A 27,126-nucleotide genomic window follows, 5' to 3' on the forward strand; every position below is an offset into this window, starting at 1 on the left:
ATGTGGAGGAGGTGGAGGGGGGACACACGACCGGCGCCTTCCCCAGCTCAAACAAGTAGCAGAAAGCTGTGTTTGCAGAAAGGGGCCTCATACCAGGGGAAGGAGGGAAGAGAGGGAGCGTGACCAACCCAGGTGCGTTTCCTTGCTTAACTCGAGCTTTTTACCTCTTAAACCGTCACAAGATAATTCATGGCATGTCAGCTCCGCATTTTCCATCTCCGGTCGAAGCCTGATCCTTGGGGCAGCGTTTGCTGCACGGTGCGGCGGTGCCAGTGCGGGGACACAGCTGTGCATGGGGAGGGATTTTTCCCTGTTGAGGCTTGCGGAGGTGGGCGTGTGGCAGGTAATCATTAACAGGGTCAACTGCTGTCACCCCAGCTCTGTTTAGCTGGGGCTGGGCTTGCACACGTGCCCCCCATGCATTCGCCCCCAGGTGTGTTTCCATCCCACGGGAGGCCAGACAGACCTCTGGATGTCCAACACCCGGCTGCAAGGGAGAAATGGGGGATGCTGAGGCCCTTCGGAGAGATTGGCAGGGCTCTCCGCCCGAAGGTGGACTGCCCCTTTCCTAACACCCCTCATCACAGCGATCGTATTTGGGACCGCTTCTCTCCCTCACCATAAATTTGACACCGGGGCGGCTGGAAAACTCTCATTGCCATGGTTACTGACGGGTCCTCGCCGCCGAGACATGGGCCAAGTGCCAACAGTGCCGGGGTCTGGGCACTGAAGCGGAGTGGGCCCCCTCCTCCCAGTTGCACGTCCGCCTGGTCCCCGGGCAGCAGCCCAGCGAGGCCGGGACAATTTGGTGTGCCTTACACCCGCTACAGATCCCTACTGTTAGCTCTGGGCAGGAGCTGAAAGGCTGAAGGCGATGAAAGGGAGGCGCGGGGGGTGGAAGGGACAGCACAGCCGGGGAAGGAGGCTGCTTCTCCGGGTGGGAGGGGGCGGCTGGAGCGACAGGCAGGCTGCCAAGCTGCCCTCAGGAATCCGCGTTTAAGGTATGAGTATAGCTCCCCATCACCCACCGTGTCCATCCCCGGTTCCTTCACCAGCGTTTCATCAGCCAGAGTGATTAACTCCCTTTTTGCAAAGGAAACTCTGCAGGAGAGATGGTGTTGGCCACAGTCGTCCTTGCGAGTCCAGGGCTGGAAGCACAAGAGTCCCTAATCCCCCGCTTTTGTAATCGGAGAGTGGTCCTCGCACCAGAGATAATCCCAGCCCTCAACACTGCAGCGTCAGTGCTCAGCACTGGAAGCAGGACCCCAACACTTCTCTCTGGAGCTGGGAATGAACAGGAAAAGCCCCCAAGCAGGCTTGTCCCCCACACAGTGGTGTGGCTGGGGACACCTCACCACAAAAAGGGCCGACAAACGTTTTGAAATCTGGAGGCTGGACGCTGCTGTAGTACCCCCATCCATAGCCATGTGGCTGCAAAGGACAGGGCAGGCCTGACACTGGAGGAGCCACCTCCTGCCCCAGAGAGGAACCAGAGCAGGGCAGGAACCGCAGCAGCCTGCTCGTCCTGACTCACACTTCCAAGCCCTTCTGCATCACTTGGGATGGTAATGTGCTTTCTCCCTGTTCCATGTTACACTAAATATCAATGTATGCCACAGAGAGGGGAAGAAGGTCCCTCAGGACAAAGTCACTGTATCCAGCAACTGTCCCAGAGGGATGCTGTGCAGGGAAGAGGGGAAGGACCTGGTCCAGCAGGGAACTCCCCAGAGTACCTCCAGTTAGGACAGGGGTAGAAGACTTGGGGTTCAACCTCAAGGGGTATCACTTGTGCAGCACCTGCCCCATTCTCACGGATGCAGCTGGAGACAGGAACTAAAACATCCATCTCTTTATTTCAGTGGCAAGAAACAACAACATCCAAATGGTCCAAGTTGAAAAGCAACGGGAACGCAGGCTCACGCCAGGCCCTCGGCCTGCTGGAGCTGGCACCCTCACAGAGTTACAAAAATACAGTCCTACAACAGCATCTAGGAAACACAGACCCAGGTATTGCACAGAACCCCTGCCCTCTGCGGGCAGGGCAACCAACACCCCCTCCGCCTTTGCCGAAATACAAGCCAGGCTTGGAATTGCACAGCAACTCAGCTCACGCACGCATGGAGGGACCAGGCGGGGAGGGGGACAGTGTGTCTCTCAACTACCTGTACAAAAACTATAAGGGAAGATACAAAAGTGGGGAGAAAGGGGGAAGCTAGGGCTGTAAACGCCTGTGGGCCGGGTTAGGCATCCCGGCCGGGGGGCAGCAGTTTGCACCTTTGAGAAGATGACAGCGCCTTGTCTGTTGGTGGTGAGAAAGCAGTGCCGATAGGAACTCTGGGCACTGCTGGAGCATCCCAGCTCCAAACGTGTTAGGATGCTATTGCTATTAATGGCCAATGCTGCCGCTGGTCCCTGGCACTCAGCACTGCTCTGTGCCTCTGCTCTCCACCACAGCATCCCCTGTCCTCCAAGGGAACTCTGCCCCCTGGCCAAAAAGCTTGAAGGGTATTCTGGTTCTCTGCGGTATCCTCATACCCTTTTTTTGCTATTGGTATATTAGGAGAGATTCGAACGGTGCCACCCAGCACTACCCAGCGGGTGCAGCCGGGTGGCAGTGCAGGTGGGACCACACAGACCCCACGCGGCAGCAGCATCCTCTCCTGGGACCCAAGCTGTGAGCAGCAACCCTCTTCGCAACCACTGCTCACCTGAAGCGGGCCAAGCAGGTCTGCAAGGCCCAGAGCCATCAGCTCTCTTCCTCTGCTGGTACCTCCTGGTCTCAAAGATGGTCAGTGCTGCAGAAGCCTTGCTGAAGGGCTGGCTTGATGCCTCTGCAGACGCTCAGCACCCACAGCATCCTCAGGGGAGACGGGTTGTGGTGCCTCATGCCCCATGGTAGGTGGTAAGTGAAATGCCATCCCATTGCAGGTATAACTCAGGGCTGGGAGCCCTGATGCTTCCTATGCATCCAGATCCCTCTTTCTGCTAAAACTGGAGAGGGTGAGCTGGTGGCCTGCCCAGGGAGCTTGTGTCTGGGCCGGGCGAGCTCCCAAGTTTTCCCTGCAAAGCCCTGTGCCCAGTTTGGGGGATGGCAGGAGTCAGACTCAGAAGATGTGTGTTGACAGGTTGGGCAGCATGGGGGGAATCCCTGAGAGCAGCACTGACCCCAGCACTGCCCCTCCAGCCCAGCGCAATGTCTAGCATCAGTGTGGGGGGGGGGGAGCTGAAGCAGGGAGGACAGCCGGATCCAAGACAACATTTGGGAAATATAATGGGCTCCACTGTTGCCACTGCCCAGGCCAAGCGCAACTCTCCACCACGGCTACGTGCTGCAGTAGGCTCACGAAGAGATGCCCAGCAGACACCGAGTGTGTAGGCTGTCCCACCTAGCCCTGCAGGGGAAAGGACGGTGGGAGGGCTGGGTAGCCTTCCTCCATGCTATACCTGCTCTGGGCCAGGCTGCCGGACCAGCTGAGCACTGAAGGCAACCAGGAGGGAAGCAGCTACCCTGCTTCCAGCTGTGCCAGCCCCAGATGCTCTGTGCCAGGTACCTCCCTTCTGCCACAGAAGGCCCCAGAAGGGCAATGAAGAGACCTGGGGCAGCCCCAAACCGACAGGAGAGAGGAGGCAGGGGCAGCAAGTCATGGTGCTTCCCTTGGGGCAAAATCAGAGGCTCATGGCCTCTGCTGTCTGCCTGCACAGCCTATGCCTCCCACAGCTGGGCCAGACAGGAGAGGAGGAACAGGACATGAACCCAGCCAAGCATCTAGAGGGGCACTGCCAGCAAGGAGAGGGGGTGAGCAATGATATCCCACGAGGATCATAGGTAGGAGCCTGCAGAGGGGACACTGGCATCACTCCCGTGCACAAGGGTGATCAGGGGCTTCAGCCTGGCCTGCCCCAACAGGGCTGCAGGATGGAGCCCATCCAGGGCAGGGAATGCGGTAGATGAGGAGCAAAGGGACACACACACAAAGAGTCAGGGTTCAAGTCCCAAATACCCACTGTCCTCATAAACAGAGTTCCAGTCCAGCCAGGGGCAGAGCTCTGCTGTCTCCATCTCCTCCAGGGACCAGGTTGACATCTAGGGAGGGCTAGGCCAGACTCACAGCTCTGCCAGTTGCCATAGTTCTCTTCTTGTCCTGCCCGAGCTGGCTTGGGCTAAGGCACGCCGAGCACTACACAGCTGTCTCCTGGTCTTCCCGCTGGATCATCTGGTAGTGCTGTCGGTTCTCGAGGTAGGCAGCTAAGTCGGGGTCATTTGCTTTCTCAGCCCGGTGCTTGGGGGTGTCTCCCTGGACAGGCAAGACAAAAGACGTCACAGTACCGAGCACTGCCTAAAAGCTGCCTTGGCACCCAGAGGTGCCCCCATTCCCCCACTAAATAGGTGGCTGCAACTGGGTCCAGCCAAGCCCGCAGCCAAGCCCTGAGGTGGGCAGTAGCCAAATGCCCATGTGCTTGCCACAGAGCGAAAGCACGCTCCTGAGGAGCCTGACTTTGCTGCAGGGCTGGAAGCTGTCCCCTGAAGGGCCATCAGCCCCATGCACAGGCCAGGACAGAAACTGACCCCAACTGTCACAAGCACCCCTCAAGGAGACAAAGGTTGGTCCCCATGACCTGCTGTTCCCCATTGGGGAGGCAGGCGGGAGAGGGTGAGGAATGAGGGGTATGTCTGGGGAATGCCCGGGAATACCAACCCCCCTTCCCCCTCACAGCCTGGCTAGCGCTCCGGCTCCCGCAGGAGGATCACATTTCACCAGCTTATTGCAGCCATCTGGACTGTGTCCACTAATGAACTCCCGCACTCCATAAAAAGCAAATCTGTTAACAGCTCCCAGCTCCGTCTCCTCTCCCCCTTCCCTCCCCCTGCTCCTCGCTCCTCCTCGCCAAGCGCCTGGCTCTGCCATGCCGCTGAGAAAGGCCACGGAAACCTGGCACTCTGCCGCGGCCATTGAAAACCGGCCCCGGAAGGGATGCCCGGCTTGCCCAGCTCATCCCCTGGTGCACAGCGGGGCACGGGCAGCTGTGGCAGGGTGCCGGGTCCTCCAGGGCGACCCACAGCTTATTTCTCCAGCAGAAACAATGGTCAGACATGTGGAGCCTCCGCCGGGCCTGGATGGGGCTGTGCACAAAAGCCCACCCGCGTGGGGCTGCGGAGAGGTGCAATGGCACCAGGAAACCCCCTCTTTTGCCCATGCACCCGGAGACCCGGGCACACCCCTTGGTCCCGCACACAGGCAGGACAGGGGTAAGGAGACCCACTCCATACTTTGGTGCCAGGTCTCCTCGGGGCGGGGGGTGGGCTCCTCTCTGCAGCCCCTGAACGCCAGCGCTCATTTAACAAAGCAGGGGAAAGACCAGAGGAGGAATTGAGTTTCTTTCCTGTCCCCCCTGCAGAAGCCCCGCGCCTGAAACCAGAGCTGCCAGGGCCCCCCTGCCCAGCCGGGCTGAGGCACGCCAACCGATAAGGCTCCTCGGCTTCCCTCACCGCTGCAGGGTGTGGGATCAGCCGGCTGCGATCCCCTGCCGCAGGTCTGACGCCAGGGTTTGTGAGGAGGTGGGTTCCTGCCTGTGCAGGCAGGCTGTGACCCGGGGCCCAGGCAAGGTCAGCGCAGCGGCGTCCCCAGGCAGATACGAACCTGGGTGCGCGTTTGCACAGGCACATGCAAGCCCCGTGCCCTGGGGCAGCCCGTCATGCCTGAGCGGGGCTCCCTTTTTTGCTGGCAGGTTGGGGGCTGCTCCCCTCCTTCAGGCAGATGAGTGGGCTGGGGGGAAGAGAGGGGCCGTACCTCCCCAGTCACCCCCTCACCTGGGCATCCATGTCTCATCCTGCAGCTGCTGGATGAGTCTCCAGCCAGGCCAGCCCCGCTCCAGCACTGTGCAAGGACCAAGCCTCGGCCAGGACCAAGGAGGAGCGATGGGGAGCCAGAGATTGTCTGTACAGCATCTTCCCGGCAGCTGGCAAGGGGGCTGCACATTGTCTGCGGCAGCTCCCAAGCTCCACTGGCCCCAGCAAGTTTGGATCCCATGGCTGAGCTCCTGCCCTGTGTCCCAGACCCACAGACTGCACCTTCTTGGCTTGTTCCTACATCTCCTCCACTACACCCCATCGCTATGAGCCTCTGCCAGATGGACGTGACCATGTCCCCTCCGCCACATGCCCGCCCTGGGAACCTCCTGTACCAAAACATGGCCTCAGGTCCCCTTCCACGACTCATCTGTCGGGGCTGGCACAACTCCCCAGCACCAAGGCATGTCTCAATTAACTCAGCATGTGAGGGAAAAGGCTGCCACTGCCTGCTCCTGCTCCCCGTGGGCCGGTTTCACCCGCTGAGAGGAGCTCCCAGTGCCCCCATCATGGCTGCCCGCGGGGGAGAGCAGGGGGAGCCCTGCAGCTGGGAGGGAGCTCATAGCGAGACTGTCCTTGCTCTGACCCCGAAGGATGGGAAGGGGGAGACGGGGATGAGACATTCCAGCCCCTCGCTTCTAATTTAATAAAACAACAGGGAGAGAAGCGCAGGGAGGAGAGGGATTTAACCCCTCTGCAGCTGGGCTCTGCTAGGCAAGCTTTGTGTCAGCTCCTCTCTGGCCGGCAAAGATCCCAGCCAAAGCACCCTTGCCCTGCTCTCCTCCTGGCCACGCTCCTGCCAGCGTCCTGGTCCCCCCAGACAGCCCCACTAGCAGCCCTCCTGCCGTCACCTGCAGGTCCGTCTTCATGAGCGAAGCCCCGGCCTCCACGATGTAGTGGCAGATAGTGCGCTGGCGTAAGGCTGCAGCCTGGTGCAAGCTGGTTTCGCCACTGGGGAGGAGAAAGCGAGAGATGTGAGATGTCCCCCCCAAATGGGGACGTGCAGCACGTGTGGGTGGCAGCGAGGGACAGCAATTTGGCTGCAGCAGAAGCTTGTGGTGGGTTGCAAGCTTGTCCAGGCAGCCCTGGCAGAGGAGGGGGGTGCTGCTCGGGGACGGTTAGTCCAGAGAGGACTGGGAACCATGACTGATAATTACAGCAAGGGTGGTCGAGAAGTGCCCAGACAACTGGTCACCTCGCAGAGGGTCTGGCCAATAGGTAACACATGTCAGTCAGAAACTTACTTCTCCTCCTCTGTGGCATCGAGGATTTCTGAAGGGGCTGTGGAGAGAAAAACAGCGCAGGGAGAGTGAGACCTGGCTGCGGGGCAGAGATGGACCCACTTACTCCCCGGGCACACTCTGCATCTTTCTATAGGGGCTCCTATAGCCATGCTGCCTGCAAAGTTCCTGGCTCCAAAGCACTCAGGCCAGCAATGGCATCTGAGGCCAGCTGAGACCAGGGAAGAACAGTTGTGGACTCATTACAGAGAAATATCTAAATAAAAATAAAGCAGCCTGTATTTCAGTGGGAGCTGCCAAAAACAACAGGTCAGCTGTCCTGAAGGCAGAAGCAGGACACTGAGAAATGTTTTCAAGACACATGCTTGTCCCTGCCAGGATGCGGCAACAGCCACGGGGGCACCCCAGTACTGGCAGACAGATGCCAGGGAAAGCCCATACGCCAGAAGGAAGATGTAGCAAACCCAGAGGACCACCCCCTCCGAGCAGAGTGTTGACCTTTTTTGACTGCCGGGCTCCTTTGCTAAGGGTGGCGATCTGGCCCCAGCTCACCGTTCTCAATGATGTATTTGACGATGTCCTTGCTCCCTGATTTGACGGCGTGGTGAAGGACAGTCTGGCCTGAGGAGTCTCGCACCATCAGGTCTCTTCCAGCCTGGTGCAGCTCTTGGAACTACAGGATTGCCAGATTGCTTGGGATGAGTTGCCTTGCCTAGCTCCAAGCCCCAAGCCCCAGCATTGCATCCCCAGGGTGCCCAGCAGGTTGTGTGGATATTCAGGGCCTGGCAGGGAGCTTTGTCCAGCTCAGCCATGCCACCAAGTCCCTTCCCTCCATGTCCCCAAAGAGAGGAACAAGGCTTCTTGCCAGGAGCCTGCCTGGTTTCCAGCCATCAGTCCTGGAGGAAGGCCCTCAACAAGGAGCCACTGCAGGGCAGTCGCAGAGGGCGGCTGGCAGAGTTTCCCACAGCCCGAGGGCCACGCCAGCCGAGAGGGCTGCTGGGCAAGCATCCAGAGCCAGCCCTGGCTGCACATTGCAGCAGGCGATGGGAGCGCCTACCTTGGTGAAGTTGCCACTCTTGGCAGCTTCTATCAGAAGGTCATCTGCAAAGAAGGGAGACGGGTCAGGGTCAGAAACGCCAAGCGGTGATGCCACGTATCTAACTGGGGAGCCAAGGGTTGGGCATCTGAAGCTCAGCGGTCAGCTGGAGCTCCTCCAGGTGCTAACCCCTTGGCCAGACTGATTTTACATGGCTCCCCCACCTTCAGGCATGTAAGGAACAAGCCAGGGGAAGGAGGGAGACCCCATGTAGCTGTGGGCAAAGCCAGACCTCAACCTCAGGGAGGTGCGTGTGCAGGGGGAGCAGTCTCTGCCCATGGGAAGGATGACTTGCTGTGGAAGAGGGAAGCAGATCTCCTGGGTGTCAGCCAGCGGCCTAGACGACTCTCACCCATGACTCACTCACACTTCCAGGCACTGGGCTCTGCTCAAGCTCCAGGAAACTCTTTCCATTTGCTCAGCTCAGTGAGGCCCCTGACCTTGCTTGTGCTCCCACCTCCTGAGCTCCCAGTCAGCTGCCAGAGACAGCCCCTCAACCCAGCCCACAGCACTCGGCTCTGCAGGTGGGGGGATTAACCCCTCGGCCACACCATTTCCCGCATGGGGCAGTTGGGAAGGCACCTGGCCGGGCCACTCCACAAATCTCAGTCAGGTCTCTCCTGCCCACCTCTGGGGTCACCCGCCTGTGAGGCTCTGTGGTCCCACCTAGCACACAGACAGCAGGGCTTCTGCTTGCACGTCAAGGAAAGGGCAGGCCAAAAAAAACATGGCAGGGTCCCAAAACAGCATGACATGTGAGAGGGTGCAACGGGCTGGGACAAGACTCACCTTTGTGCGGGAGGCAGCGTTCAGGCTCAGCGCTGGAAGGGAAGAAGAAAAAGCATAACTAACCCTGCCAGTCCTGGCAGCAGATTGCCTAAAAGGGCAAGCGATGGGTGGAGGGATGGCTGTGGAGAAGCCTGCCTGTGGCACTCCTCCAGCAGGCGGGAGCAGAGGCAAGCCAAGGGACTTTGCTGCTCTTTGGCCACACCATCTTGCTTCTTCCCTGATCTTATCCCTTGGTCTAACCCAGTACTGAATTCCTGCTCGCTTCCAGGGAGCCCCCCTGTCATCTGGCCCAGGGATCAATGCTATGAAGCCAACCCTGGCTCTCCCATCACTGCCCATCCTTCCTGAGGTCCAGCACCTCCATTCTAGACTCACCTGGGGGCAGGAGAGGAAGGTAGAGAGGAGGAAGAGGAGGGGAATGCAAAATGGTCCCCAGTGAGTGTGGCAGAGGAGTCGACGAGGTCAGGCATGGCAGGAGAGGTGCCCACAGTCTGGGTGATCACCAGCTCTGGGTCCAGCACATAGAGCTCATCCTGAGAGATCTCTGTCACATAGTTGAGGTGCTCCTAAAAGACACAAGTCATCCCTCCTCAGAAGCAAGACCTACTCCTGTATAGCTTCATCCCCTCACATCCCATGCCTTGTAGCCCACCCACTTGCTCAGCAGACCGATGGCAGCTTGAAGAGTCCTGGGACCTGTGCCTGGGAAGCCTCTGCATATTCTTGTCCTTTTCAGGCTCCCCATCTCCTGCTAACTTAGCAGATGACCCATACATCTCATCTCCACATCCCTCTCATTAAGATGACCCCAGTCGGTAGGTGCCCGGCCAGCCTTGCTCTGTTGCTATTCCTCACCCCCTTTGCTGTAGGGTCCTGCAGGCAAATTCCAACCCAAGTCTCTGTGCCTTTCTTCAGCCTTTCTCCCTTTCTGCGGGAACCTGGAGGTGCTGGGGCTGGTCCTGGGCCAGGCCTGTCACACCACCCCTCAAGGGATGCCACAGGCCAAGGGCAGCAGTGCAAGACCTGCGTGTCGCCAAGGCTAAACCTGCCTGTTGGTCCACGAGAATGTAGGACACCCAAGCACCTTCCCAGCAGATGTGGTGGTGGGGGTAATGACAGCAGAGGACAGGGCCACACTCACCTGTGCGCGGTCTATCCTGTAGAACCGATCAGCCGTGGTTGCTGTAAGACAGGGACAGAGTGGGACAGGTAATTCTTGGCGTGAGATGAGGGAGACAGCCACTTTCCACCACCGAGTGACGGTGAACTATCCAGCCACTTTGTGGCTTGCACAGAGGGCGCAGCAAAGCAAACAGCACCCCCTGACCAGGGGCAATCCCCCTCCCTTCGAGACACTGTCATTGTCTTTACCCTAGAGGCATATACTTGGGCCTGCAGACCACCATGCCCCTGTGCAACATGCCTTTGCTTGCTATCTCCTCCTCAATGACTCCCGGCAGGGAGCCACAGGGAAGGCAAGAACACAACTAGCTGACACTATGGCCTTTCTGGGGGCTGTTGAGTGCTCCAGCCTTGCAGCTGCAATGCAGGATTACACCGAGCAGATGAAGCTGAGGGCTGTGCAGTGCATGTCTCAGCACTCGCTTGCACCAGGTGAGGAGCTGCTCCAATTCAACATGATGCACCTTGTTGCAGAGCACTAAGAAACAGGGGCACTAAGCAGGGCTAGGAGAAGAGGGAACTCAGCCTCCCGCTGACGTGCTAGAGTACCATCCCACAGACCATCACAAGGCCACATCAGAGCTTGTGATTGCCAGGTACAATGGAGCATGCCACCACTGGTTGTAGATCCAAGCCCCTGTCTCCTAGGACAGCGGGAGAGCTTCACACCAGCCTCCAGCCTATTGCTGGCAGCAGCCTGTCCAAGTGCATCCCTCTGCTCATCCCTCTTCCTTAGACAAGTGTTCCCCACAGCTAGAGAGGAACTCCCTCAACACCAACAGAGCAAGTGGTTGTGCTGAAGCCAGACCCATGCAGCCACCACCCCCTCAAGGGAGCAGGGAGGGGCTGGGAACTTATGGCATCATCAGGGGAGAGCAGGACAAGCAACAGCACAGTGCCAGGACAATTGGGTCCTCACACAGGGTGGCACTTTGCCTGTGTACTGCCAGGCTGCTGGTGCCTGCCCAGGCGAGGTTGCTGTGGTGGGACCCTTGGGGACCCAGGAACTCACTCTGCAAATGGAAGAGGGATAGGCCAGAGCAGATTAGAGGAGCGAAAGAGACCCGTTTATCCTGTCCTGGCTGGAGATTTACAACCAGGGAGCTGCTGCTGAAGGCCTGTAATTCCGCTGCTTGAATGACCCTGCGCTGTCTTGAATGAGGCCCTGGCATCTTTCCTGACACATTTCCCTGAGCCCAGAACCTGCTGCTGGGACACTGGCAGAAGGGAAAGCGGTCCTGGTACAGTAGTCCTCGTAGTGACACCTGGGAGCAGCAGCACCAGCAGCCCCACACGCAGGGCTGGAGCTCTGAAGGGAGAAGCTGCATCCTTTCTGCCTAGCACAAGGCTTCCCAGGCCCACCTTTCAACCCATGGCTGTGCTCTGCTGTGCTCTACACCCTGCTACAGGGAAGTCAGGGAGATGAAGTGCCACCAGCAGTCATTTCCCTCAGCCAGCTTCCAGGTACAGAGGGAGAGCTCTGGAACCTCTTGGTCAGCGAAGGCAAAGGGAGAGGACAAAGCTACTTTCAGGCAGGAGAGAAGAAGCAGCTGGAGCCCAACGGGGAGCCTGCTCCCATACCACTGGGATACTCATGGTGAGCCTTGCTCCCGGTGTGCTGGAGCAGGGGGGCCCCCTGCCTGCATGACACAGGAGAGCAACCCCAGCAGTCCTGCAGTGATGGGACACAGGCCACCAAGCTGCCTTCAGCTCTGGGGGCAGAAGACCAACAGACACCCTTAGCTCCACTCGTGGAGAACAGCCAAAGACACAGCCTGGGGCAAAGCACTGCTGCACTCGACCACAAAGACCCCAACATCCATGAACCCAAGTCCCACGTGGCTCTCACTGGCTTGTCATTGTCTGTCCCCTCACCCCCCCCAAATTCAGAGACAGTCAGCACTCCCAGGGGAAGGTAATACTCACAGTCCAGGAAGCACCACTTGGGCGACAGCTTCTGGGACGACAGTGTTTTCGGTTTGGCTCCATCTCCCTCCTGCATAAAAAAAGAGGAGGATAATGTCATGTCTCTTGTCCTCCCCATCTCTCCCTAGAGCATCCCTGCAGACATGGAGGACCACAGGCGTTTAGATGGAAAGGGGAACTTGGACACAGGCACAGCACACAGCAGCGGGGAGCAGCATGGAACAGACTGGAGCCGACACACACAAGCTCACTAGAGAGAGAGAGATACCACAAGACAAGCCCACAAGACCTGCATGGTGGACATGACACATGGGCCCGGGGGCATGGAGTGAGGCCATACACACCTGAAAGAGCAGGTGCTCTAAAGCAGAGGGCTGTGGAGAGAAATCCTGCAGAAAGGCAAGGTGTGTCATTACAGCCTTTGTATGGGTAGACCCTCAGCCCCTCTCTTATCCCATTGGGGTTTGCTTAACATGTTTTCATATCTGGCTTTACACACTGCCTGGCCAAAGTCCCTAGTCCCTGCTCTGCTTTAAGGCCAGAGCACAGTGGTTGCCCAAGGAGAGAGAAGAGGTAAAGCACGAGGTCACCGAGGAACACCAGCCTGAATGAACAGCTATAGAGGTGCAAGAGGTTGCAGAGGCATCAGTCTACCAGGTTGATGCCATAGGAGAGCGTTACCCTCTGAACCTGGGAGCTGCTAGCCATGTGCCTGTCTGCATGTCCTCATCAACGCCTGGGCACAAGGTGGGCAGGAGACAGGCATGCAGAGCAGGCAGAGCAAGAAGCCGACGCCAGTGTGCCAGCCCAGACAAGCAGCTCTGCAACTCAACCCTGCAAGGTTCTACGCACACGCTGGATGGGATTCCCTCAGGCGCAAGAGCCAGCTAACTGGGGACTGAGCAAGGTCACTTCAATCTCCTGGGAGAAAATCCAACTGAGCAGTGCGGCATCAGGAGGCACGCTGTGGGCTCAGAAGGCATTGCACACCAGGAGAGAGGGTTACACAACCTGTGTTCGGGTCATGGATACGCACTAGCACATTGGCAGGAGCACAAAAGTTAGTACTTGCAAATGAAAACAGTTGGAGGGGGGTCAACCCTAATCCAAGCACCTGGTGGGGGCAGAGCTGTGCCAGGAAACACAGAGGTCACAGAGGGCTGAAAGAACACAGCACAGCAAAGGGACAGAGGAAAGGCCTCCCCAAACACCCAGGGGGTGATAGACCCCCATAGGATGCATGCTGGCTTCTTCCACTGCCCCCTAATTTTTCTGAGCCACTGACACTCTGGGCCTAGGAAACAAGGTCAGAAAAGCAACGCTGAGAAAGAAGCTGCCAGAGAACACGGCATAACAGGCCATCCCGCTGGGGAACCTGCCTCCACCACGTGGTGAAGGCAAACCACGACCTGCTACCAGAAGCAGGAGCATGTGTGTTGGTGCATGCAGGTCAAGGAGGCTTAGAAATCCCTGCCTTGAGCCCCTCCATCCTCGACATACAGCCAAGACCATTTCCCACACAGTCTCACCTCCTGCAGCCTCTCAATTTGGGTCCGGCACAACTCCAGGTCACTGTCTCCTGGAACCACGATGATCCCCAGTGGCACAGCTGCACAACAGGACACAGACACAACTCAGAGAGGACCCAGTGTCCCATCCCCAACACCTCACACAGCTTAGCTGAGGGTACTGTCAGACTTGGGGACTGCAGCTCCCACCCCCTGATCACTCAGCTGGTCACTCACAGGCTTCCTTGAGCTTTTCCTTGTCGTAGTGCAGTGCCTCGTAGTCACGCATGCTGATTCGGCTCACCCGGATCCGCAGCCGCTCAGGCACTGGCTGCTGGCTGCATGCGGGGGGAAGGAAAAGCGAAGGGGTCAGAAAGTGACAGTCTGCATTCTCCTTATCCCACTCGCCCCTCCAAAACAGACAAGAGCATAGTCTTGTGCACAGAATGGGGTGGGGAACTTGGCACCAGCAGCTTCTCCAGCATCAGGGTCTGGCCATACTTCTGTGACCTGATCCTTTCCCAGGCCCTCCTTGATAGAGGATCGAAATGCTTCTGGGAGTGATGGATCAGTCCCATCCCTTCCCCCTCCACACCTTCTGCTTTGGAGAGGAAGTTGGCAGATTGATCTGAGGAACCTACTCATTGAGCAGAGGCATGGAGTTGCGCCGCTTGGTCTTCTGCACCATGTTGGCTTGGTTGCGCAGGGAGATGTGGATGCAGGATGCCGCCAGTTTGCAGGGTTCTCCATCTACCTGCATGGGGATGGCCTTGGACGTGGTGAGAACCACCTGCCGGCACTGGCACAGCCGCTCCCCGTGGCCACCAACCTGCAAGGCAGCCTGTGAAAGTGTCCAGAGTGAGAGCAGAGCATGGACTGAGCATGGTGGGTGTGGGGAGCGCCCATTGTCAGCCAGATGCTGCAAGTGAACCCAGTTCTGAGCATCTCAGGCATGATCTCAGTGGGAAGGGATCCACAGAGACCAGCGCATGACAGCACCTCGCCTAAATCTCAGAGAGCAGACACTGTCACACAGGCCAGCACCACAGCTCCTCAGGAGAGAAGCTGGGGGGTTGGCTGATGTCTAGTCACTGAGACTGGTGGCTCCCCTGGTTGCTAGCTACAACTGACAACAGCACCGACTCACCAGGGACGTCATGGTGAAGCCGATAACTTCAATGCAGCCATCATCATGGCGCTGCGGCTCAAAGTCATGGTGCTCCCCAGGATTGCCCCAGGGCATGGTGCCTGCGCAGTACCTGTGAAGGGATGGAGAGCAATGCATAGACAAGCCCCCCTCAAACCCAAGTAGGGATCTGTGGCATGGGGGTGAGGAGCCCAGCATGAGGGCAGGTTCTGGGGCTGCTCACCTGGGGATGTTCAGGAAGACCAGGCACTGAGGCTTGAGGTCCTGGATCTTGGAGGTCAGGTCTGTCCCATCGCACTGGAGACAACACAGGGGAATTCAGGCTGCTGTAAGGGGGATGCTGGCCCACCGTACTCACTTGGGAAGAAATGGCCTCCCCCTCTGCTCCCTACAGTGACTGTACTCCAAGCCAGGAGAAGCTGATGACCCCACGAACACATCCTCTCCCCAACCCTGACTGCTCCTCACACCTCCACAGCTCACCCCCCTCCCTGGCCCAGAGCACCCCTGCACACTCACAACCAACTTGACGTGCTTTGCCAAGTCTTTGGAGCTCCCAGTGAGGAAGTCGGAGAAAGCCGTCTGCCAAGGCAAGAGACAGTGTTAGCATCCAGACGTTCACTGAAATGAGCAGCTGGGAAGCCTGCCGCTGACCTTCAGACCTCAGCTACTGAGAGTAGCAAAACCCTTCCTCGTCCGCTGGCAGAAGCTCTCTTCTCCCCCTCTCCCAGAACAACCTGATCTGTTCCTCTGGCCATTTTGCCTACCAAAAACCTTGGGGCACCTCACAGCTTCAGTAACAGCCCCCAGTATTCCCTTGGCAGCCCAATCCCTGCTTTAGGGAAGGGCTGGCAACATGGGTCTCCTCCAGTGAGACTCAAGTCACAAGAGACAAATTCAGTCTCAAGCTGTAATGAAATAGAGCTGATGTGACCCCATCTAGACACGTGACCCCTTCTAGAGATACAAGGAGAGACAGTACGGCTTCTGTTACACAGACCCTAGAGTCCCCTTGGGTTTAACTGTACAGAGGGGAGGGGAGACACAAACAGGAGAGATGTGAGATGGTACAGAGCAGCACTTGGCCTTTAGTACTGCTCAAATACTGGTCACCCAGCCACCTGGGTAGCGAGGTATATTGAGGATGGGGGAATGGACAAACAAAGATGACACTGAGACACAAAGCTCTAGAGGTGAGATACAGGAGGATGGCATAATTAGCCAGGGAGTTGTAACTGGCCCAAGGTATAAAATAAAAGACCAAAGTAGTGTGGGGGCTCTATGGAAAGGCTTCCCATTCCTCTGCAGGGTGAACAGCCTTCCTCCCCACAGCTCCGGGGAGGTCCTGCCTGGGTGACTGTCCATGAGCCGGAGAAAAAGAACAATAGTGGCAGCAGATCAAGACAGCAACTGTACTGCAGGCCAGAGAGCAAACTGTACCGCCAACAGCACTCGCAGCCAAAGAGCTGTGACTCCCAGGGCTGCAGCCTTTCTCCACCACCTCTCCAGCTTCAGGGGGGTTCACTGCACATGAAGGCCCGTATAACTCAGCTGAGTGAGTTGAGGGTGTGGATAGGAGCTGGGGCCATGCCTGTTCTCCGGCTGACACTAAGGCTGCTATGAAGGCATGTCCAGATACCCTCCACACACTCACCCCAGCGTAGAACATTTTATTCCGAAACCGGCTGTTGAACTTCTCTGGGTTGGCCTCTAGGGAAACGAGAAAAAAGTCCAGGTCATTGGCCTGCACATGGAAATACTTCACTTGCCAGCTCTCCCCAGACACAGCTCTCCAGCCAGCCTTGGCCAGGAGGCAGCCCCCAGCTCTCTTCCCAGGCAGGCACCCCTCTTCCCCTCTCTGCAGCCTCCACTCGCTCCTCAGGTTTCACCTCCAGCCCTGCCCCTGGGGCAAACCTCTTGTTCACTTTCCCAAGGAGCGTTTTACAGGCCCACCTCTGGGGCAACCCGTGACCACAGACTGTGCCCCAGCCCTGCCCCACTCCCATACCTCGGGATTCGTGGAACTCCAGCGTCACCCGCGCATCAAAGCCAAGGCTGAAATAGTTATTAAAGACATCCAAGGGGAGCTGAAATGGAAGGAGGAACAAAGATGAGGCTGCTAGCGCGTGGCCACAGCAAAGACAAGGTCAAGCTACAGCAGAGCTGTGCACCGTGCTCATGAGGCTGAGGGAGAGGAGGCTTGCCTTCTGCCCCGGAAAATACAGAGGTCACCATCCTGAGATGATGCAGTGGCCCCCAGCTCTTAGGGGTAAATGATGTGGCCCAAGGGGACACACTCTGTTCTCCAAGATACCTGCAATCACCCGTGTTTCTGGCTAAAGACACAGTCTCAGAGGGGACTGGGCTTACACCTGTTGCAAGCCGTGGTTAAAAACCTCTGGTGGACACTTAGTTCTGATTGCTCCATGCCTCGCCATGAGTACCATGGGTCAGAGCCACAAGGAGAGGAGTGGAATTGGAGCAGGGAAACACCAGCCCAACATTGTAGCCCCAGGTGCTGGGGCTGCCTGAGATAGTGGGAGAAGGAGAATGCAGACCCCCAGGGAAGAAACACAGAGAGGAGGTGTTCTACCTTCTCGGTGGCTGCCTCATCCTTTTCCTCAGGGTTTGCATCAGGGTTTGGTTCCACATGAAGGTTCCAGCGATCGAGCTGCACAATGTTCCCATCTTCCACATGCGACAGAATCTTGGATAGAGGCTCATCTGTGTAACCCTGGTGAAGAGCAGCACTTGGTGAGTCTCCTATCTGCCTCCCACAGAGATGTATTCTTCTTTGGGATGACATCCCAGAGCAAAGGATGTGGGAAAGAGTGATTCTACTTGAATGGAGAACAAAGTGGGACTTCAAATTTAAAACAATATCTCTTCCATCTAAAAATCTCCCAAAATTTGAAACGATTGCTTTTGTTAATGTTCTAATATATTATAACATAAATCAGAATAATTCAAATGTCAGAAGAACAGTAATATCCAAATAGCACTTATTTGTTGGTCTGTATTTAGGAAAAGTCTGTGCATCTGGAACCAGAGTTGAAGTGTTCAGCCCCCCTCTTTCGGCAGTTGGCTCTTGGGCCCATCACTTACCCCACCCCAGTTCAGCGTCCTGGCCAAGTCATTCCCTGTCCCCAAAGGTAGGATGGCCACAGGAGGAGGTGGGTTGAGGCGTAACTGGTCCAGAATGGAGAGTATCCAGCCCACCTGCTCAAGCACAAAGAAACAGTTGGTTATTTCAGGGACCAGCAGCCAGGTGGAGGTGACTCAGAGCACTAGTGATGGCAGAGGGGCAGAGACGGGGTCCCCTTAGCAACCACCGAGGCTATATGCAGTCTTTAATGCTCCAAACGGGTGCTGCGGGAGATACCAGTAACCCCAGTAAGGACACTGGTCCCAAAAAAGGACGACGAATCCAGACATGCCACAGACTAGCACTCCCTGGAGCAGTGCATGCAGGGATGCACAGTATCCGATGCCACCAGCTGGACCACAGACACAGTGCGCACATTCTGCCCCATTCTAGATTATAATGAGGAGGGCTGCTGTCGGCACTGGAAAGGCCTGGGGCAAAGGGTACCACAGGCATGAAGGGGCCAGGGGACTCACCGTGCCGTCTCCCCCGCACGCCAGGATCCGGAGGTTGTGGACCTTGCGGTACAGCTCCAGCCTGCAGGGAACAGGAAGGGTGAGGAGGGAAGAGGCACCAAAGGTGTTACGCAGCAGCTGCAGGGCTCCCTGCCCTCACAGAGCCTTTGGCATTCACAAAGCCACCTGCATGTCTCCCTCCCCATCACCACAGTAGCTCACAGCAGTGGGCAAAGCCACAGTAACTTTGGCTTCACCAGCTCTTGCGGATGAAGAGTGGGGTGTCCACAGTCCATGTACACGTAGATAAACCAAAATGCAGCAAGCAGACAAGACTCATGCAACATCAATGGAGCATAATGAACTAGGTCTGGGAACCTCACTCCACAGCTGGTCTCTTCATCACTAGCCTTAAGATTAGACCAGCCCTCTGGCAGGAAACACTGGCTGACCACAAGGTATCCTAAAGAGACCTCTCAAAGCATGAACTCGTTGGAGTTCTCTTTGCACAAGGGAGCTACGGAGCATCAGACCTCTGCCAGCCATGAGAAGACTCTCTGGGGCAGGGATGGGGGAGAGAAGGGTGCTGCTGCCATCAGTACTCACGCCTCCTTGGGTCCACCCTGGCTGAGGTCGAAAACTTGCCGTGGGTTGAGATACCACATGAAGGATTGGATGATCTTGGCTCCCTGTGAGGACAAGAAAGACTTCAGCAGGGAACAGGGAGTTCCAGTGGACAGAGGGAAGAAGGCACCTGGTCTCAAGGACAGATCAAGATGATGGCATTCTAGGGGGACTCAGGCAAAGCCAGGCCTAGATGAGAATTGCCAGGCAGCAAACTGGCATTGTGGAGGTTGCCCTGCCTCTTCTGCAGCTGAGATATTATGAAAACTATACTGAGTCCTCAGCAGCCAAAAGGCAATGCCCCCATAGAGCTGTCTTCTCAGGGAGATGTAAGACAAGGCCATACCTGATTCCCACCACTCTTGGGGTTCACAAACACCAGCAAGGGCTTCATGAGAGGAGCTGGCATGGGCTTGATGACAAAGGGTTTCCACCTCCCTTCCTGCAAGAGACACCACAGGTCCTTCAACAAACCTGGGGAAACACAAACTCTCACCCCCCGCTGAGTCCTAACATCACACATGGTCAGGAGTGGGAGGAAGAGAACATCCCAGCCACTCTGTAGGCCTTATAGCTGGGCTTTGCCCTGCCAGCAGGCACCCTCCCTCCATCTCATCCTCCTTAACCTCAGCACAGACCCCACAAAGCCCCCTTGTTTCCCAGTCCTGCTCCTCACTGCCCAGTCCCTCCACCCTTCCAAGACAAGGTCCATTCCCTGTTCCCTCATCTCTTACCTCAGCCCCCTTTTTGCTGGATTTCCGCTTGAACGATGTCCTCTTCTTCTTCTTACTAGATTTCAGTGGATTCTAGAGAGAAAAGGAACAAACCCCAAAACTGTCAGGAGCTGCTGGGCAAGCAGGAGTTGTGAAAGAGCCACAAGAGCTGAGGTGAGTTACCTGGGGCCGTCGGACCCGCAGAATCCAGGTGGGAGGAACGACGACAGCAGCATGAGCCCCCAGCGAGCAGGGCTCTTCGATGTGTTGCAGCATGAAACATGACACTTTGCTGTGATACTAGGGAAGAAGAGGAGAGACAGAGAAAACTCAGCTGCCCAGTTTTCTGGGGACAGCTGCCTTCTCCTCCCAGCTTTCCCATGCCAGAGCAGGGAATGCTGGAGGAAACCATGCAGGAATTTTGTAATGGGAAGGCAATGAGAAGAAAGTTTCTCGTAGGAGCTCCCAGCTACCACAGTAGAGCCTCTCCCAGTAAGAGAAGCTGTTAATGGCAGGCTGCAGAGAAACAGCCTGGGGAGTCCCAGCAGAAAGCAGAGGTCATTAGATACAAAGCAGGCTGGTAAGACGTTCAACGGAGGCTTTGCTCACCGCTTGCTTGCACCAGGAGCAGCTGATGGCTACAATCTCTTTACTGTGGAAGGCAAACTTCTGCTGGAAACCCTGTGGAGGGAAGGATAAAAGGTTTACAGAATTCCTTTGCAACTTTTGACCATCCAACAGGACTTTTCTACCACCAGAACAGATGTTACAAAGAGTGTGCCTGCAGCTGGAGCCCTCCAGATCCCTACCACATAGCCTCAGCCACTATTACGGCACCAGGGATGCTGCTGTGCTCTGCAGGGTTGTCCCTATTGCCCAAGGAAAGCATGTCAGGAAGACAGTCCTTTCCAGAATTGATTGGGCCCAGGAGGAGAACAAGTGTCTGTGGGAAGCACTTAAGGAGTGCTTCACTGTGCAAAACAGGGCACGCGTCTCGGTGTTGCTGTAGGCTGCTGCTGCCAAACAGGAATAGTGGGATGTCTTTGGTCCCCAGCCCTGTTCTTGTCTCTGGTTTGACCTTAGCTTTCCTTCAGGCTGAGAAAAAAAATAAGATACCTTCTCACCTTGCCACACTGCCGGCATTTCCCTTCCTGCCGCCTCCGGTGTACCCAGTGATGCCGGACAACGATGGGCTAAAGGGAAAAGAAAAAAAGCAAAAAAATAAAAAAGGCCCAGTGTGTGAAGGAACACAGGAACAGGCAGGAGGAATGAACCCAGGTCAGACAGGACCTGGGCTCTTGCAGCAAGCCCACTGCTCACATGCACCAGCACCAATCCTCTGGGAGAAGGCAAAGCCAAAGAATCAGGGGGCAAGAGGCCAAATTAAGGTGCTCATATAAGAGAGAATTAAAACCAGAAAAAAAAAAACAGGAAGTAGGGGAGGGAAACTAAAGACAGAATCACACAAAGCAAACCCAGCTGAGAGTGGGTAAGCAGTATTGTGGACTGCTACTTTGGCCATAAATCACATCTCCATCCCTTAATGTCTCTGCTCAGATGAACCCAGTGGCAGGTGAAAAGTGTGCTGGTGGAAGGTGTGAAAATCCCCAGGGAGACACAGTGTGCGCCCATGGCAAGATGGAAATGCTTGTAGCTAAGCAGAGAACTGCCTATCTCCACGTTCCTTGAGGAGAGCGGCAGCGTCAAAGTCCCCCACACCCAATTAACCCTGCTCTTCATCTCATGGCAAGCCCTGAGATCCTGTCTCAGCCCCGGTCTGCCTGCCCATGGGGAGGGCAGCAAGGCTGCTCACAGGCATCTTCTCCCTGCCAGCAGGCTCACAGTAGGTGAGGGCTGGGACTTGCAGGAGCGATTGTGAGGGAGTCAGAATTTTTGCAATCCCGCATTTCCTAAATCCCACCCTCCTCTTCCAGCCCTGGATTGGGAACGGCATTGCAGGGAGGGCAGCAAAGAGAGAAGAGGGAGTGCGAGTTCATAGCCCAGCACGGTAGGGCCCAACACCCTGCTCTTGACAGCTTTTTGGATCATGGTAATGACAGAGGCAGAAACTGGCAGGAGATTTGGGTCAGTTGCAGTGTTGCTGTTTCCGAGTGCAGCACAGTGGAGAGTTCTGTTGGCTTTAGCAGACATTAATCCAGTGGGAGCAGAAGGGGGGCTATGCCCTGAGCTCAGCTCTGGGTCCCACCAGGCACATGTAGGGAAAGGACTGACCCTGAAGAGTCCCTGGCAGCACAAAGGCCAGATGAGCACCTTTCTAGGGAAAAAGGCAGGAAAAACCCTTGGGGGAACTGAGGAATATTAGAAAGCCAGATGGAGAAGCAGGGTTTGTGAGTAAAAGGAGAAAAAACAGGAAAGGGGAGAGAGAGACAATTTGTAGAGGCTGGAGAGGAGGAAAATAATGTGAGCAGAGGCTGAGAGGGACTGACAGAAGTTGTCAGCAGAGACCAAAAAGTAAGTGAAGGACAAATAAAGGAGCTGGGCTAAGAGTGACATGAGAAGGGGGGCTGCATGGTAGGAGAGGCAAAGGAAGAAAGAAAGGTTTAAAATTATGTTGAAAGCTTCAGTTTACCGGGTCACACTGGCATTTCTGAGCAGGCAGCCCTGTGTTTGAGTACCTTCCCCCTACTGTGTCTGCTGTGCCAGCACAAACATGGTGGCCCATGACTGAACCACCCACACCCACTCCAGAGCACCACGTGGGCTACACTGGCTCCACAGGCTGGAAGGTGAAGCATGAAGGTTGACAAATGCTTCCACCAGTGCAGCTGAGCAGAAAGGTCCCAGGCTATTGCTTACACGCAGGACATTCAAACATGGACTAAAGGGGTCCGACAGCACCACTGTGGGCATCTTCCACCGCTACCTGGAGCACTTGTGGCATCCAGGTCATATCACACCCAGAGCAATAAAGCCAGAAGTCAACCCGTACTCTCCCCTTCCAAACTGTGGGAGTCTTGGGGACCTGCTGTTTGCCACAGCCTCCTCTATTTGCTTGGAGACCAGCACAAGTAGGGGGAAAAACCTCTCCCAGGAAACAAGTGTTTGCAGGTTCCCTCCATGCAGATGCAGGACCTTTAGAACATGCAAACCAGCAGATGCAGAGATCTCACACCCAGCCTGCACTGCTGCCTTGTGAAGAAACATCCCTTTTACCATGCCATCCCCTTTGAGCCAGGAGGCAGCACGATGCCTGCACTCTGATGGGCAACGTGCTGGGAGCATCTGACACCTTTGCCACCAAACTGGGAAGGCAAGGGGAGGGCAGATATGGGCAGTGTCCGAGGCATGTCTCTCACCTCCCGTACGTTCCGGGATCCTGACTCCCTGAAGGAAGGTTTGCAGCGGAAATTTATCTGTGGATTGAACACATGAGAGGAATCAGTAAAACCATCACACCTGAAGGAAACCTGGAGTTTATTTTACTACAGCAGCCCCAGAGCCTGTAGAGATGTTCAGTGCTTGCTGCAAACCCTGCCTCCCCCCATCTCTCTCACTGAACAAAATGGGGTCTGGGGTCCCAATCATGTTGCTAGACACTCTTTTTGGTATCGTCTCCTCAGATGACCCTTCTTTGCAATGACACATTGCCATTCCCAATCTTCTTGTGTTTCATTCCCCAAGAGGAAGGGCTGGCCAGGAAAAGGCTGTTACAGCTTTGCAAGCCACAGAGAGGGCTTAACAGACTCTACTCACTTTCTCCAGCTGTTCGATGCAGGGTGTATGCACTACAATCTTGCAGGCTGCACACTTACGCCTGGAGAGAGGTTTTTGCTGGAGGATGAGAAAAGGGGAGGAAAAACATGCATATGAATAGCAGTGTTCAGAGGCTGGCAAGCTCAGTCTCCCCTCGCACCTCCTTCATATTTTTCAGGATGCAGAACAAGTCCTACAGGAAAGTTATACACAGCTAGACTCCTTGCAAGCAAAGGAATCTAAGCGTGTGCCTAGAGCAGATGGTCTCAAGTCTGGGACAGAGCAGGGAGGTGCTCTCCTTCTGCTTAATCAGTCCTTGGCCTCCTCTGACACTGCCTGAGAGCACCATGGAAGCTGGTCTGGGAGGTGCTGGCAGGGGTCCCATGGGCAGGCACAGGATGGCATCAGTGCTCCATGTCCACACCACAAGCAGGATCGAGTCTACAAGCTGGGCAGGAGAACTGCAGCAATCCTGTAAGATCAGCGCTGCCTGCAGGGTCCGAGGCAGCAGCCTGGGTTGCCAGCGCTCGCTTTTTTCCTCTACTGAAAGGTCTTTCCAGAGAAGCTGGATTTGGACTCTCCCTCTAAGGGTGTGAGACCCCAACAGCCTCTCCCTGGAATATCATCATATCACCTGCGGGTGAGCAGCAACGCCGCATGGGGTTCCCATTGCAAACTGAGCACTAGCACCGGCAAAAACTTGGGACTCAGCCCTCCAGCTCAAAGAGGTAGGAGGGACACACTCCCCGCCTTGGTAGCCCCCCGAAGCCCCCCCGTAGCCCCCCCGTTTCCCCTGGCAGCAGCAGCAGGGCCTTCACGGTGTCCCCACCGGGTGGCAGCACAGCCCGCATCTGCAGCCCCTGCCGGGGAGGTGGGTGACCCCAGGTGACTCACCAGCAGCTTCGCCATACAGTTCTGCTCCCCAACGTAGCAAAAGTCCCCCGAGACATTGGTCTCAAACCAGATGTGCTCCCCATAGACCGCAGTCTCCTGAAAAGCACAAGACAATGTGTTTCTCTGATAGCACCCCCAGATGGGCATCCACGCTCCTAAAATGCTCTGTGCATGGGACAAGATACTGGGACAAAGCTGGTGGGTTGGAGCTAGGTGTAGGCTGGGAGACAAGATGGACAGAACAACCAGGGCCAACATCTGGACAGAGGAAACCTCAGGAAGCTGCTGCTATGGCCCACCCATTGGAAACAAGAGGGCCCCAGTAAACCAGCTCCAAGACCCACAGCCCAGTTGCAGTGTCCTGCACAGGCAGGCAGCTTCCACCACCCCCTGAGAGAAGGCATCAGGGCAAATTCAATGCAGGGGACTATCCTGAAACATCTTCTATTCTACGACCTGAGGATGGGGCTTAAAACCTGTCAGGCTTTGCCTGCGAAGGAGCAGGGGCTTGCTCCTGCTGCTCAGCCCCAGCCACCAGAAGACCTTGGCTGCCAAGAGCAGAAGATCTGGCAGAGGAGTAGCTATGCCACCCTCCCAGGAACCACCTGTGCCTGCACAGCCTCTCCTTGCAGCATCAAGGGGTGCTGCCAGCAGCACAGATGCTGGGACCAGCTGGTGGCAATGGTGGGGGCCATAAACTTGTCAAAGCCGAAGTCACCTGGGAAGCCTCAGCCTGGGAAGAGCCTGCTGCTTCTTGGCTGGGAGCCCATTCTGTGCAACACCCAGCAAAACACGCTATAACTTACGCTCCAGTCCACAGTGCTGCGTATCTGCCTCTCTGAGTCGCTCCTCAGGGCTAGCGCAGGGTTTGGCTGGGCTACCATGTGCTGAAGGCTGGATTTGGCAATAGCTTTCCTGAAAGACACAGGAGTGCTGGCTATTAGACCAGGGGAAGAAGAATATGTGCAAAGCACAACCTGCTGCTGAGACGGACAGTGAGGCTGCAGCAGAAAAGCATCCTCAGGACCAAGTAGCTGGAAATGAGGTGAATCCCCAGCACCACCGGCTGAGGAGTACCTGCTCCTGCAAGGCAGCCCCATGGGATGAAGAGGTGCTGGCCACATTGCTGATGGCTCAGCTAAAGACACCCTGCACCCAGCAAAAGGTACAGCCTGGGCCTGCTGGGTCAAAACCCTCGGGGATGACAGGTCCATTGCAAAACAGCCTGAGACGCTCCACTGAGCTGTGGTGGTGGGACTGCCTTTGTAGGGACAACATGGAGACCTTGTCCCGCAGAGGCTCCCCGCAGCTCTCCCATACCAAGGCACCTCAAAGCCTGGGGTGTTTTTGGGGACCAGTACCACTGGCTGGGAAAAAAAGCAGCTGTTTGTTTGGGTCTAGTGAGCTTCTCCCAGATGGTGGAGGAAAGGAGCAGCAGAGCCAGCCAGCTGTAGTAAATGGGCATCTCCAGCTCACAGCCAGGCCTGCCACCTCCCTCTGGGTCTGGGCTGGTGGGAGGAGACGCCCACAAGCCCTGGGGACTGCACCAAGAGCATCAGAGGTAGCGTTGCCCCAAGTGGGAGATGCTCAAGGGACATGAGCAGCACTGCAAGACACCAATGGCAGCCGGGGCCAACAGCACCGAGCCCCTTCCCTCCTTCCCTGCTGAGCCTGGGTCTGCACCCAGCCTCCCCTCCCCGAGGCATCACCCACTTGTGCACCGCCGCCATACATACAGCAACCGGGGGCTCCAGCCATCCGGTGCAGCGTGGCGGGCGAGCTCCGGTCCCAAGCACTCGGGGAGGGCGGCAGAGGGGTGCCCAGCTGCAGTCGCCACTGCACAGCGCTGGGCCAGCAGCCGCGAGTGGCCGGAGGGGAGCAGCCCAGGCCGGTGGGCATCGCTGGAGCGGCGGCGCTGACTGAGGCGGCGGTAGCGGCCTGGCAAGCCGTAGGTGGCCCGGCCATACATGAACTCGGTGGGCAGGCGGTGGGAGGAGGTGCGCCGCAGGCAGCGGGGTCCCCGCGACAGCAGCCCAGCCTGGAGCGGCCGCAGCCGGGGCAGCATGGCCAGCCACCTCTCCTCAGCCCACCGCTCATGCCGGCCCCGCTCAGCTCCCACGGCCGCACCACTGCCGCTATTCTCCGGAGACTCAGATCTGGAGCTGTCGGTGTGGGGTGCCCCGTCCCCCTGTGCTCCGGTGGGGATGAGGCTGGCCAGGAGGACGGAGGGACCCAGGAGGTGGGCGTCGATGGCTCGCTTCGTCTGGACAGCGAACCTGGGGCTGAGGCAGGGCGGTGTGGTGCTGGACCGGCGGCGGACACCAGGGCGCCGGGGCAGGCCCAGGCAGGAGAGGGCTGGCAGCGGGGCGCCTGAGCCGCGGCGGCGCTGGGCCAGCGAGGCGGAGGGCAGCCCGGCCTGGGAGCGTCGCCTGGCCTTGCCCGTGGGCACGGCCACCATGCTGGCACGCCGCAGCCCCTTCCTCCCAAAGTGCCGCCTAAAAAAGGTTTCCATTGCACCCGGATGGTGGCTGTTAACACAGAGACCAGGAGTTAAGTAGGCTCCCCCATGAGTCCCTGGGCTGGGCTGTGAAGGTCAGGGCAGGGGGATAGAGGGACAGCAGGGGAGAGAGGGTGGGGGACACGACAATGCCACCCGGGGCGCACGGCAGGGCTGGGACCCGCTTGCTGGGTAGACGCACCGCTGGGGCTCCCGCTCCCTACAGCTCCCCCATTCCTTGAGTTTCATGGCTCAGCCTAGGGTGCTGCAGTGGCAGGGCAGGTGTCCCCGCCTGGCCAGGACCCTCTGCAGCCCCTGCTCACCGCTGTGGGATCGGCAGAGCCCCT

General features: G+C 57.0%; 1 protein-coding gene across 1 annotated transcript; it reads right to left on the reverse strand.

The window, feature by feature from the left end:
* Window positions 1–1,834: 1,834 nt before the first annotated feature.
* On the reverse strand, window positions 1,835–27,126 carry DGKZ (diacylglycerol kinase zeta). Its single transcript, XM_082484869.1, has 31 exons — window positions 26,019–27,126; window positions 25,089–25,197; window positions 24,283–24,378; window positions 23,389–23,466; window positions 22,992–23,048; window positions 20,799–20,867; window positions 20,284–20,355; window positions 19,858–19,974; window positions 19,696–19,767; window positions 19,308–19,403; window positions 18,944–19,026; window positions 18,359–18,419; window positions 17,843–17,956; window positions 17,331–17,471; window positions 16,746–16,824; window positions 16,392–16,447; window positions 15,257–15,319; window positions 14,961–15,034; window positions 14,738–14,849; window positions 14,232–14,431; window positions 13,828–13,928; window positions 13,612–13,691; window positions 12,083–12,152; window positions 10,116–10,156; window positions 9,350–9,540; window positions 8,975–9,006; window positions 8,147–8,190; window positions 7,642–7,762; window positions 7,093–7,129; window positions 6,700–6,799; window positions 1,835–4,295 (listed from the first exon to the last, which is right to left on the reverse strand). Exons 1-31 carry the CDS (start codon window positions 26,792–26,794, stop codon window positions 4,179–4,181), a joined length of 3,459 nt encoding a protein of 1,152 aa, XP_082340995.1. The 5' UTR covers window positions 26,795–27,126; the 3' UTR covers window positions 1,835–4,178.

Source organism: Vanellus vanellus (assembly GCF_965231255.1).
Source record: "Vanellus vanellus genome assembly, chromosome: 6".
Classification (NCBI taxonomy): domain Eukaryota; kingdom Metazoa; phylum Chordata; class Aves; order Charadriiformes; family Charadriidae; genus Vanellus; species Vanellus vanellus.

Excerpts from the sequence above, each read along its gene's own strand:
- DGKZ (XM_082484869.1), bottom strand. The coding sequence starts at position 26,794 with ATGGAAACCTTTTTTAGGCGGCACTTTGGGAGGAAGGGGCTGCGGCGT. Across the intron at positions 19,975-20,283 it reads GCTCCTGGTGCAAGCAAGCG|TATCACAGCAAAGTGTCATG; the intron begins GTGAGCAAAGCC and ends CTTCTTCCCTAG. Across the intron at positions 15,035-15,256 it reads CAAAGCACGTCAAGTTGGTT|TGCGATGGGACAGACCTGAC; the intron begins GTGAGTGTGCAG and ends TGTTGTCTCCAG.